This window comes from Plectrocnemia conspersa, unplaced genomic scaffold, assembly GCF_051122295.1.
Source record: "Plectrocnemia conspersa isolate PC_06_02 unplaced genomic scaffold, ASM5112229v1 ptg000011l, whole genome shotgun sequence".
Classification (NCBI taxonomy): domain Eukaryota; kingdom Metazoa; phylum Arthropoda; class Insecta; order Trichoptera; family Polycentropodidae; genus Plectrocnemia; species Plectrocnemia conspersa.
The window spans coordinates 20,427,841-20,440,000 of NW_028277175.1; the positions used below are offsets into that span (position 1 = coordinate 20,427,841).

General features: G+C 32.2%; 1 protein-coding gene and 1 non-coding gene across 2 annotated transcripts; both read right to left on the bottom strand.

Annotated features, from left to right (window-relative positions):
* Positions 1–1,467: 1,467 nt before the first annotated feature.
* Positions 1,468–6,803, bottom strand: LOC148229897 (uncharacterized). Its single transcript, XM_088196678.1, has 3 exons — positions 6,469–6,803; positions 1,879–2,157; positions 1,468–1,765 (listed from the first exon to the last, which is right to left on the bottom strand). Exons 1-3 carry the CDS (start codon positions 6,524–6,526, stop codon positions 1,548–1,550), a joined length of 555 nt encoding a protein of 184 aa, XP_088052804.1. The 5' UTR covers positions 6,527–6,803; the 3' UTR covers positions 1,468–1,547.
* Positions 6,804–10,802: 3,999 nt separating this feature from the next.
* Positions 10,803–10,921, bottom strand: LOC148229898 (U5 spliceosomal RNA). The gene has a single exon (XR_015811529.1). It is a non-coding gene; the product is annotated as a U5 spliceosomal RNA (small nuclear RNA).
* Between the last annotated feature and the right edge of the window lie 1,239 nt (positions 10,922–12,160).

Sequence of the window (12,160 nt, forward strand, 5' to 3'; positions counted from 1 at the left end):
AGTATAAGATATGTAAGGAATTGGCCAAAAATGCATTTTTAAGATAAAACCATTTTCTACAGCATATTGTAAGGGGCCTATTTGTATATATTTATTTAGATTTCAACATGGCCAAAACTTGGCGGCCCTCTGGTAACACTGGCGTAATGGGCATTTCTTTAGTTGGTAAACTTTGGCGCGCTCGCAACGGCCGGTTGCGTCACCGAACATCATTTCATATTCTACATGTAATAAAGTAATATATATGAAAAAAATTCTAGGGTCTATTTATTTATTTATTCATTATGGCCAAAACTAGGCGGCACTCTGGTAACACTGACGTGACGGTGACATAGAGCAGCAGATTCTTTGGTGGACCTCGACGTAAAGACAACGACCGGCGGTGCCTCGTCCGCCGATCTTTCATATGTATATATTATTTATCCATACACCATGTAACTAAACAGTATAAACTGCTATAAATACTACTGCAACGGCTCCACCCGTCGGACAATTTAAAAAAATGCACAATTTAAGCTGCAATATCAAAAATTACCTATATGCTTGCCATAATTATGTCTTATCTTGATTTGTAAATTAAATAAACCAATAATTTGTATATTTTGCATTCAATTCGCTTTTGCCATACAATTATATAAAATACTAGACTTAGGGATTATTAATACACTTCACATTGAATTGTATTGTATTTAACATACATCGATAAACTTTTTACTATATCAATAATCATCACAATTTTGCTAACAATAGTCCAGCGATATGACGGTAAAATTTCCGTTTCATCGCAATTAAGGATTTTTTTATAGATCTATACAGTTTAAGATGCCAGCAAAAACTGTTTTCCTAATTAGGTAGCGATACCTACAAATTCAACCGTTGTCAGTTTTACGCAAATGCATCAGCCAAAAAGCTAAAACAGAGATTCTAACCCCACACAAATCACCCATGACTGGAAAATAAGAGGCAAGAGTTGTTGATGTCCTCTCGAAACGTAGAAAGTCGTCTTCCAACTTGAAAGTATATGAAATTTCAATCCTGAGCTCACGAAAAATGGCTAAGTGTAATCTTTATCCAATCAGGTCTTCACATCAGGTCGCTGCGCGGACTGATGCTAATCCCAACGTCCTACCTGGGCTGTCTCGAGCGATAATCTCAATCGAATTAATCGTCGTAACTGATGGACCAAACATTAGAGTAATATTATTATTATATTTCAAACGTTTGTTTTTATTTCATTTTAGTGGGTTGTCTTAAAGTATGCTTTTACAGTTGATATTGTCTTATTCTTTCAGACATTGCTTACCAAATAAGAAGTAATTATTTCAATCAACCGATTGATTATACATATTAAGCAATCTCTTTCTGTGCAATTGCTGCATCATATCAGATATAATGACTCCGTATCTCATACATATATAGGTTAAATGGTGTTTTGTCATTGGATGAATCATTTTATGACTTTATATATTTCTTTAAAAAACATTTATTTACACGTAAAGCACACAAATGAAAAGCTGTTTCATATTATAACGTTATCATTCCTTAATCTATGAGGTTATTATTCCTTTGAGTGCTAAAGCCACTGTTATTAGAAACCCAAAGTATGTGCCTTTGTGGACGATTGAACCATTGCAGAGGTAATCGTTGCAAATAGTGCATTCGCTCTTTTTGTTTCTGCCTGATTCGATGTCTGTGAGTCTTCTGCAAATTTGCTTGGCCTCAGTCATTGGAACGCATCCTCTAACAATATCCAAATTGTCACCACCTAATAAAAAAATCAACATATCTTATTTGGTGACCAAAGTATTAAAATTATAAATTTATTTATTGCTTACATAGGTTATTTATGAACGAATGATTGAGTTTTATAAAACTTACCAATTGTACTGTCTCCTGATGTCATTGCAATGCAACTGTAATTCATATTTCCAATATTTGGTACGTTGTCAGGAAGTGCATTATTGTTGCCTCCTATGACATTTCCTCCATTGTTGTTGTTGTTGGTATTGTAGGAGAAGAACGAAGATCCTTCTTCAAGAGCGTCCAACCAAGATTCAGATACAATGCTTCTGGCATCGCATGTTACTTCTTGTCCATTTTGAGCTAAGCTGCTACGTGGGCATTCTTTGCATCTTTGTTGAAAGCACATCTGTTTACCTAAAAACATACATTTTTCAATAATTAATTTATTATTTCAAAGTTTCTTAAAAATATTGTATTTTGTATTGTATTGATTATGTTGGGACCAGCCTTAATTGTTGCGTCAAAATTAGTTGTTATAATTAGAATTGTTAAAGGGTCATACAATATTTAACTTATTAAGATCTTTATTTGACAAAAACAAAGAGTCAAAACTACCTCTTCGCTATCAACTATCAAGCAAATCAAGCAGAGCTACGTCAAATCGACCGAAAACTAACTCTTTCACTTCCACAGTCCGATCTAATCCAGCTAAGCAACCTCATAATCTGTTAGAATGTAACTCGATCTTCTATACGACTGTGACGAGAGCTAACACGAACTATATAAAAATATATATGGCCATATTTTTTTATCCAGGTACCGCACAATTATAACATAGACCCCCAAAACTTGACAAAAGTCAACAATTGTGTCAACAATTCTGTAATATTTCTAGTGAGATATCGAAATTAGAAATTATTATATATTTATAATTCCGATCGTTCAACACAGATTAAACTTTCCTAGATTTTTCTAATTTCAGGGATGAGTAATTGAAAAAAATCGAGCTAGATCATGCATAGTAACATCTAACATCTATTAATATATGTCAATGATTCTTGTGTCTCACTACTTACTTGTATTTGTATATTGTGTTTACAACTTTGTAATGCAATTACAAAATGATTTTTCTGACAATTTTCAAAAATAAAAAGGTGTTCTTGTCGAAAAAATAGTAGTGACATTTATGCATCGTTCTTAACGTTTGTGGAAAAATCTTCTACAGGATAAATTTCCTCAAGCAATTGTGCATGTTTTAAACATGCGCATGTTTTTATAAAATACATCAATATATTATAAAGAAATTGCGACTGAAAAACTACTCTTTCTTTATTGATTAATGGATTTATACACAATGAAAATTGTCTATATAATAACTCCATTTTTGTGTACAAGTTAGTGTGGGTTTTAAAATATTTTTTTGCAACGTTTGCTTTAAACGTTATCTATAGAAATGTACACATATACATATATATGTACATAGGTAACTTATACATACATATATACATTTATTCAATTTTCAAGGAAACATATAGTAAGTCAGTACATTGTTCGACATACATTGACACATACGAAGTACACATGACGCACAGGAAAATTGCTATGATTGGTCAGTAAATAATACCCACAATGTAAATATTGAACTTTTGAGGCGTTCACAACAAACAAATTGGTTGATTTTTTTCGTAAAATTATGAGTGTGTTTTTTGTATACTCAATATTGATGTAGAAACATTTACACGAAGGCTTGTAACGATTTTTAACCGCTTTGACAAGGCATTCATTATATTATTCACAGCGTTAATTTTATTGTTATACGGATGGACATCAACAAACACATTGATGGAAAAATACATTAGCGTCGCGCGATGGGGGTAATTTGTTTATTTTCATAAATAATTAAATAAATGAGCACACGCGTGAATTGAATAGACTTTCAAGGATGTAACTAATATTTTTAAATTCAATAGAAATTGTAATATATGAAAGTCATATGTACATATGTGTAAAATATGATTTCAATCAAATCACAGTTAGTGCTAGTACATAAATAAGAAAGAGATAAAAATATTTGGGTCACACACATAATTTACCTCAGTAGTAAATATTAGTATATAGAATCGATAAAATTGTTTTCAATCCTTTTTTATATTTTAAGCAATTTTATAAAAAATACTGGTATAGTACAGTCAATATGGTGAAGATTATAAGTAATCATAATATATTTTATTATATTTTTTTATTCATGAATAAGCTTTGTAAAAATACTTTCTTGAAAATTATTTTTTATCTTTATTATTGTGAAAGTGTACATATGAGTAAAATATTTTATTAGCAGAGCGATACATAAAATAGATTACACGATATATAAAACTAAAAAAAAAATAAACCTCATTATTCTAATCAGACTAAGAACTATTTTCTAAAAAACTTCCTTGTCAATATACATTATATGCCTATATGGGGACCCGACAAAGCCGCGCCGACTAAGCCGCCCCGACATAGCCGCGCAAGACAATCCCACGCAATATAACCCCGACATTGCCGCGACGATAAAGCCGCTCCGACATTGCCGCGCAAATCAAAATTATAAAATTGAATAAAATGAAAGAAAATGATTTTTTTAATTCTAATTATTTTGTTTTGTAGACAGCTCTATCACTAGTGATTCGCTTTTTGAACAGTTAGTCATAGATTGGATGATGCTGGACAGTTACAAAATATACCGAAATGAAAATAAATCAATACAATATCATTAAAAAAAGGTTAGGTTGTTTGGTTCTACAGTGAAAGTCGGCGCGAGCGGTAGCGAGACGCCTCCCTTTTCCTATATATATTTGTAATTATTAATAAATAAAAACCATGTTATAAAATTAACTTTGTTTTGACTTTGCGCGGCTATGACTGCGCGGCTTAGTCGGCGCGGGATTGTCCTGCGCGGCTTTGTGCCACATTATATATCCATATTCAATGGTTGACAACTTATAGCCTTTGCCAGTTTCATAAAAACTACAATATGCGTGTGATAAATAATGTTTATCACATTTAAACTATTTTAAGAAAGCAAGACAGTAATGTAAACAGTGAAAAAAAGGATCACCAATGACGAAATAATATAATAAGTCTTATTCCTCCTCTCCTCTTATTTTTTTCAGTAATTGGAATTCACCTTTTTTAGAAAGAAGTACGTAGTGAGTATCAGTAAAATAACGAAATAGTTGAAAAGTCGCAAAGAAATTGGACCAATAAAATGATTTTGTTAATATTGCTTATTTTATTATTATTAGTATAGCTTATTGTACTCATATAAATATTAAGTTATTTTTACTCTATCGAAAATGGATTGTGTTTGGAACAAGTAAATTACTACTATATTTAATATATTTCATGGTGATGTGTTATTTATTTATTATTATATTATTTGCAGTCTTCCCTGTTTTTTTTTTAAATTGGGCTATGCATTATGTTGTCGAAATAAAATATTTACGTATCCTTTTTTCGTACGAGTGGAAACTGAAACAAAACACAATATTACGGCAACGAGAAATATTACTTTGGTATTTGGTGAAGGTACTGTTTGTCAGAGAACGAAAGACGTTAGTTCTGGAAGTTTCTTACTTGAGGTACAAGCCTTAAACATGAGTCTAGTGAAAAAGCTCCATCTGCTCTTGATTAAAACATATTGAACCTAATCCACAAACAACTTATTAGCTAAATACATTGGTAAATACTTTATGCAAGTCGTATACAAATATTGCTTAGATAATAACCTATTATTTGATATTTATTATTAGTTGATTATGCACCAGGTCATCTGCCATGTGACTTTAATTAAAACATAAAAATAATGTGCGTTTCTTCGAACACAACCTCCATTAATCAACCAATGGATCAAAACATTCATTAAAAAAGTAGTGGTCAGTTAAAGGAATTGATGGACAGAATCGTTAACTGTTAAAAATATTGGTTATGGAGTGAAATTTATATGTATGGTGAGTAACGTAAAAAGTTCTCTTCCCAGTTAGTGGGAAATAGTATGCAAACTGAAAAGTTGATGATTTTATTAGCAAACAAATCGAAATAACCCAGGAAGTGAATCGTATTCAACGTAAATGAGGTATTAAGTTTGGGTGAAATCGAGAACCAGAAATTGGAAAACTATTTTTCAGAAGTACAGCATAAAAATGAGCAACCGAAGCAATTTTTTAACTAAATATTTAAATATGATCGAAAGGTATTTGTGAAGGTTTCAACAGCAGTGAATGATGCTATTGCATGCTATTAACTTATAAAGAAAATCAAAGGTCAAACATGTAAGTACCAACTACATATTTTAATAAGTTTAAAGACTTTAAAGATTTGTACATTAATTATTAAAAATAGAAAAAAAAAATACACTACGTTAGGAATTGTGTCTTGAGATTTGCAATACAAAAAATCGTAAAAATTAGTTAGAAGCTTTTACTTTTGTGTATAGTAATAATTAAATTTATAAACCGATGTATGTTTTATATAATTTATATTGATTATTTATATATTATTTGGAAAGTTTGTTTAATTTTTTAGGGGACAAATTTGATTTTACGTCACATTTTAAAATTGAGTAGATAGATAAAAGCTGATAAACTTTATAGTCTGTTTCGTAACAATTATATCATAATCCTGATAGTAAGTTTGATCATTTTTATGTTATTAATAGATATTATATTATAAAAAAGCAATTACCATCTGCGTTAACTCCAACCAAAAAGCAGCAAGCCAATAAAACTGCGAAGCACCTCATGATGACGATCGTCTCGTGTCTGTCTTCAAACTGGCAAATTTTATCATAGGCGTGGTGTTTTATGGTTATCTTATCGCGATATGAAAACGTTACAGTGTTGGTAGACCTCCGTGTAAATCGTATAACACACAAGCACACCCTTCCAAATACGTAGCAAACGTTGATTCACCGTTTTCTTCAAAAATTGACAGCTTGTGCGGCCCCGCGATTATATCATTTATAATTCATGACGCAAATGTGATTTTTAATAATTAAAGTACTTTTATATTTACCAAGCGTGTCCTATATACGAAAAGGGCAAATACAACGAAGGCATGATTAGATTTTGTGGAATAGGGCCTTGCGGACGATTGACGTTCCGTCAATTTACAAATTGACACTTGACGAATTGAACCTTTGAAATTTCAGATATTAAATATTATATATTTTAAAATTACTTTTATCAAATTTGATCGTGGGATTAGTAATGGCCGCTAATGTATAACTGGAAAATAAGATAACGTGTACCGGGGTGTACAATAGAAAGTCTTGTTTTGTAAGTAAATATCATTCATATCGATGATATGATTCACCTTAGATTGTTGTATTTGAATGTGGTTAAATACTAGTTAAAAAAATGGTAGGTAATTTTCTAAGAAATAAAAAGGGAAGTGACAGAGTAAACATTTATTATTTCATAAAAGTAATAATGAATTCATATTCAATGGAATCCATTTTTTCCATTGACTATGAATTCCATTTTTAGTTTTTTTAAGAGCATCCATGATGTCTTAATTAATAGTAGATAAAAGTTCTTTTTTTGCTCGTTTTAAGTGTATTTTTGTAGATGAGTATCATTTTTATTGGGTGATATTTTAAGTATTGCCACAAACTTTCTGAAATATAATAAAATATAATAAAACATATTTTCAATTTCACTATAGAATATTAAAAAAAATTCTCCTTCTTCATATACATTATGAACATCAGTGACTTTGAGCATTTTCTTTAGAGCATGATTCCGAGAGTTGAGTTGGAATATTTTTGTAAAGGACCTCAGCAACGGCACAGTGAATTCTATGAGCGATGCATAATTGCTGTTCTGGGGTGACAAGTTTTGTAACGCGTACCATTACAGTGCGGTGTATTTTTTACAATAATTCTATACAACCATCAAAAACTAACACAATTGTTCTTGACAAAAAAGCAATCCCTAAATTTTCGGGACTTTATTTCAGGCCTTGGCAACCGTTTTTGGTTGCGGGTCACAATAATTAAAATGTGACAATTAAGAAGACTATTCGGATCAGTGAAATTTTTGGTCCTAATAACCATATATGTGGTCTGGTCGTAACATCGTAACACGTAATCCGGCACATATACATATATTAAAAAAAAACAAAATGCTATTTGCAGAACTCTAATGGGTCACTTTAAATCACAAAACGGGTCACTTGGTGACCCACGGGTCATATGCCTGCTCTACACTCTCTGGAAGTTGACGGAAAATATAGTGGGTTACTTCGGTGAGTTCGGTTCTGTCCGCTCTAAAATCTCTCGGAAGTTGTCCGAGGTTACCGAGAACCGTAAACCGTAAAGTAGCGTAAAGTGGGGGTAATTCAGTCGACTTGGCCAGCTTCGAGCGTTTCCGAACATTGTCGGCAAAAGGACCGGAGTCAAAGAAACCGAAGTCGGAGCTGCTCTTTCGAGCGCGAGCGGTGAGATACTTCCCCTTTTGCTCTCTCGCGTGTTAAGTGACGAGAGTGAGAGAGATAATTATATGGTGTTTCGGAAACTGAGATAGAACGAGTAACTCGCGTCCTATGGTTAACGCGCATGTCGAGCGCTGCATCGTGGTAAAGTTATAATACCACATGCTTGTCGGGGACTTCAACAGACTCTTACTGACATCTTTGAATATTTTAGGGCATCAAAAGGGATTAATTATATTTTTGATAGTATATTCTTCTAACAGATATCGTTATTATATTTTTTTTCATATAAAATTAAATAATTAGTGGTACTTGATTTTGTTAAAAAAAATCGTTTCGAATATTCTTATGTATTTTTCTAGATCGGTTTATATAAATGTCACACCATAACGAATTCTTATTTAGAATCGATGGCGACAAATTCTAGGATGGTCCCAGATGTGGTGTTCGTATTCTGAAGTATCATTTTTATGCCTTATGGCATTTTGCAAAAACCGACAAAGATTTTGCGTAAATTGAATATTTAAGACCGAAAAGTTTTGACTGATATTGTATTGCTGTGTGCCCACACAAACTTTTATAATTATTTAATAATGTGACAAGTTAAAAATTGCGATTATTTGGCACATTTTTTGATCGCGCGTAAATTGTGGCTGTACGTGACTGATGCCGCCGTCCGGACGGCATATGAAATTTGCGACAGTGTGGTCGCTTACTCGAAGTCGTAAGCCTCGGCCGACTTCAGTTGTAACTTCGGTTCGGACAATTTGCAGAGAGTGTAGTACAGGCAATAGGTTGCCGAGCCCTGCTTTATTTACTAATTCTGAGATTAATCGGTATCATAAATCATCCGGGATTGAATTCTTTACCAACAACGAATTAAATTAAATAATAGACGAAGAAGAAGTTACTAGTTACTATAACAATATCTTCTGCCTGAAATTGTATGTAAGGAAACGATTTCATTTTTACAGATAGAAAAAAACAGTTTCAAAAATATCCCGAAATATTTTTTAAATTATGTCATTTGAGTGAAATCATATCGGAATACATTTTCACCGGAAGATATATATTTTTATCAGTGAAAATATAATTTATCTGGCAGGTGCTAGTCAAATTAAATAATTTCAACTTTTTCATATGTAATAATAAATACATACATTTACATACTTATCATTATTTATTTACATGCTATGTATAAATGTTACAGTGAATGTGTATTTTTCAGTGAAGGTATATTTTCACTAGTGAAGTCCATATACATTTGACTAAATTCTATATTATATTTGCCCAACGGCCAAAAAAAGTTTGTGAACCCCTGGCTGAGATTGCTAATAAAGTTGATTTTATGTTTGTTGACGCTTATTTTACTATCCAGCCATTTTATAAAAGGCATGTGTAAATTGATGTTTATATTTATTGCTATCTTAGATTTTAAAAAGTTGGGTTTATTTGATAAAAAATATCATATAACAAAAATTCTATTTAGTACACTTTTTTATATGAGGTGTGATAAAGTAACGATATTTTTATTTTTATCGATAAGTATTTATTTATTTTTCAATATTGATATTGTCCTCTTCAAAGTAGTTCCCATACTATACAGTACTCTTTTGCCAACGTTTCTATCAATCTAAAATAACGTACACGTCAGAGGAATAACCAAGTTTAAAGTAAATCGTTACTAAATTAAGATTCAATCTAAAAGTATGAAGTATGGGGCTAAACTCATTCATATTTATTCATTAACATAAATAATATTCTCAAATGGCATCCACTAGCATCTACAGAATAATTTTGAGCAATGAATCAAAATAATATGAATTAGGCAAATTAAAAAATGATATATAAAACACACGAGTATTTAAAAAAAATCTTTCTCGCCTTCAGATCTTTAACGGTATTAATAATACGCGATATTTCAAGTTTTTGGGTTATATATTATTATTTTCTATCGATATTATCGCTAAATTATTTAGGCGCTCATTCGATAAAGTTAACTAAGATGTGTATTAAGTACACATTCATATATATAGCAGTCATACTCAACCTTTCTTTCCTCATGGACAAATACGGATGTTTGATGTTACGCGGGCCGAAGTATAATTGATGTTAAAATCAGGGCTGTGGAGTCGTTAAAAAAAACACGACTCCGACTCAGACTCCAATTCCGATATTTACCAACAACACGACTCCACTCCGACTCCGACTCCGACTCCGACAAAAAAGTTTAATTACATCAGGTATTTTTGGTGTTTTTCTACACGTTTAATATTCATACGCTATACATATTCATTATTACACAATTAAAATTTCATAATTTAAAAAAATGCATTTTATAGAAAAAATGGTCTGAGTCGCTCATTTTTCACGATTCCGACTCCGACTCCAACTCCAGTCAAAACACCACGACTCCACGACTCCGACTCCACAGCCCTGGTTAAAATTAAGGTATTATTATTTAACCGCAGGAAATTTATTAATGTATGAATGATATCATAATCTTAAATAAATTCTCTCGCAGCTAGCACTCAAGTATTTTATGGCACCGAACTCACAAATATTTACATTTTGATAATTATAAGTCCCATCCCGAAGGATGGGTGACAAAAAATTCTCTATAGACTCATTAGAGTGTTCCCCTCCACGGAAATCTTTAGTAAAAGGCGAAAGATTTATTCGTTTTGAAGAGAAACCAGAGTAACCGTTGATGGCGAAATCGTAATATATAATGCATACTATCAGCTTTCCGCTTGCGAGTATCAAAGACTCGTAGTGCCATCTATTACTAAAAATGTGTAACAATAATTATTTTAATCAAGCAAGCAGAAAAAATATTCAATGTTTATTTTGTGTTATTCAAATAATTATTTGCTAAGATTAATAAAATAATAAATATAATAAATTAATAATAAAATAATTTACTCACATAAAATCAATCGGTTCAATACTTTGCTATGAGTGTTTCTCGATTGGTATATATAACGACATCTCATGTGTTAAAAATAAATTATTTTAGTTAAATATTTATATAGTAATAATTTCTTAATTTTAATTGTATATTATATATATTTTAGCCGTGATCAGGATTTAAATACATGTAACGCTTAACGGACAGCTTGTGTTCAAGAAAAAACTGGTTGGTTAATGAAACAAAGTATAAAAAGTGTTGGTACACAATTAATAAAATATCATGGGACATTAGTCAATATTTAGCACTGCACACACTTACTTTGTTGGTTTTTGATTGTGCCATTATTTGTTTTGATGATTACCGCACCTGCATGAATCGCCTCGACTAGACCGATTACCTGTTGCAAGAGCGGCAGGTCATCCTCTTTGACAATGCCTACAGTGCTCTGCTGGATGATCGGTAGACCACTGGTCCTAGAACTTCTACACCAGATCTAGCATCTGATGGTACAGGCCGAAGCACCTTATCTTAAAAGAGCTGTTAGGGTGTGCTGATCAGGAGGAGGCCAAGGATCAGGTTTTTAAGAAACCGCTTGAAAACTGGGCGATTCTGCAAATTAACTCACTCGTTGCCCTGTGGCATGATACCTATGTTAAGAGAACGATACCGAATTCCCTGAACATGAGGAAGTCAACAATTCGTACCACCCGACGATTTGTTAAAGCTTTGTGACAGGCTGATCCACTGCGAGCTGTTGCTCCGTGGTTTGGAGCAAAGCCGTTGCTTGGTTGTTTTGTAGTTTAGTTTGAAGCTTGGTTGTGGTAGAATTTACTGAGAATGGAGTGAGGTTTCTTCAGTGGCAAAGTGACGACAAAACGTCCTGATGGATCTCTTTGGCTGTTTTTTTTTGAGTGAGTAGCTCACAATCTTTGTTCGAATGATGTGCTTGAGGTTGTAATTTATCATAGTAATTAATTACTTGCTGTATTTGATTGTAAGAGTTATTTAGAGCAAAGTGGCAGTCTTTGA

What these genes read in the sequence shown, in the direction of transcription:
- LOC148229897 (XM_088196678.1), bottom strand. Translation starts at nt 6,526, where the DNA reads ATGAGGTGCTTCGCAGTTTTATTGGCTTGCTGCTTTTTGGTTGGAGTT. An exon ending in GGTTGGAGTTAACGCAGATG is followed by an intron (nt 2,158 to 6,468) that starts GTAATTGCTTTT and finishes GTATGTTTTTAG; the next exon opens with GTAAACAGATGTGCTTTCAA. An exon ending in ATCAGGAGACAGTACAATTG is followed by an intron (nt 1,766 to 1,878) that starts GTAAGTTTTATA and finishes TTTTTTTATTAG; the next exon opens with GTGGTGACAATTTGGATATT.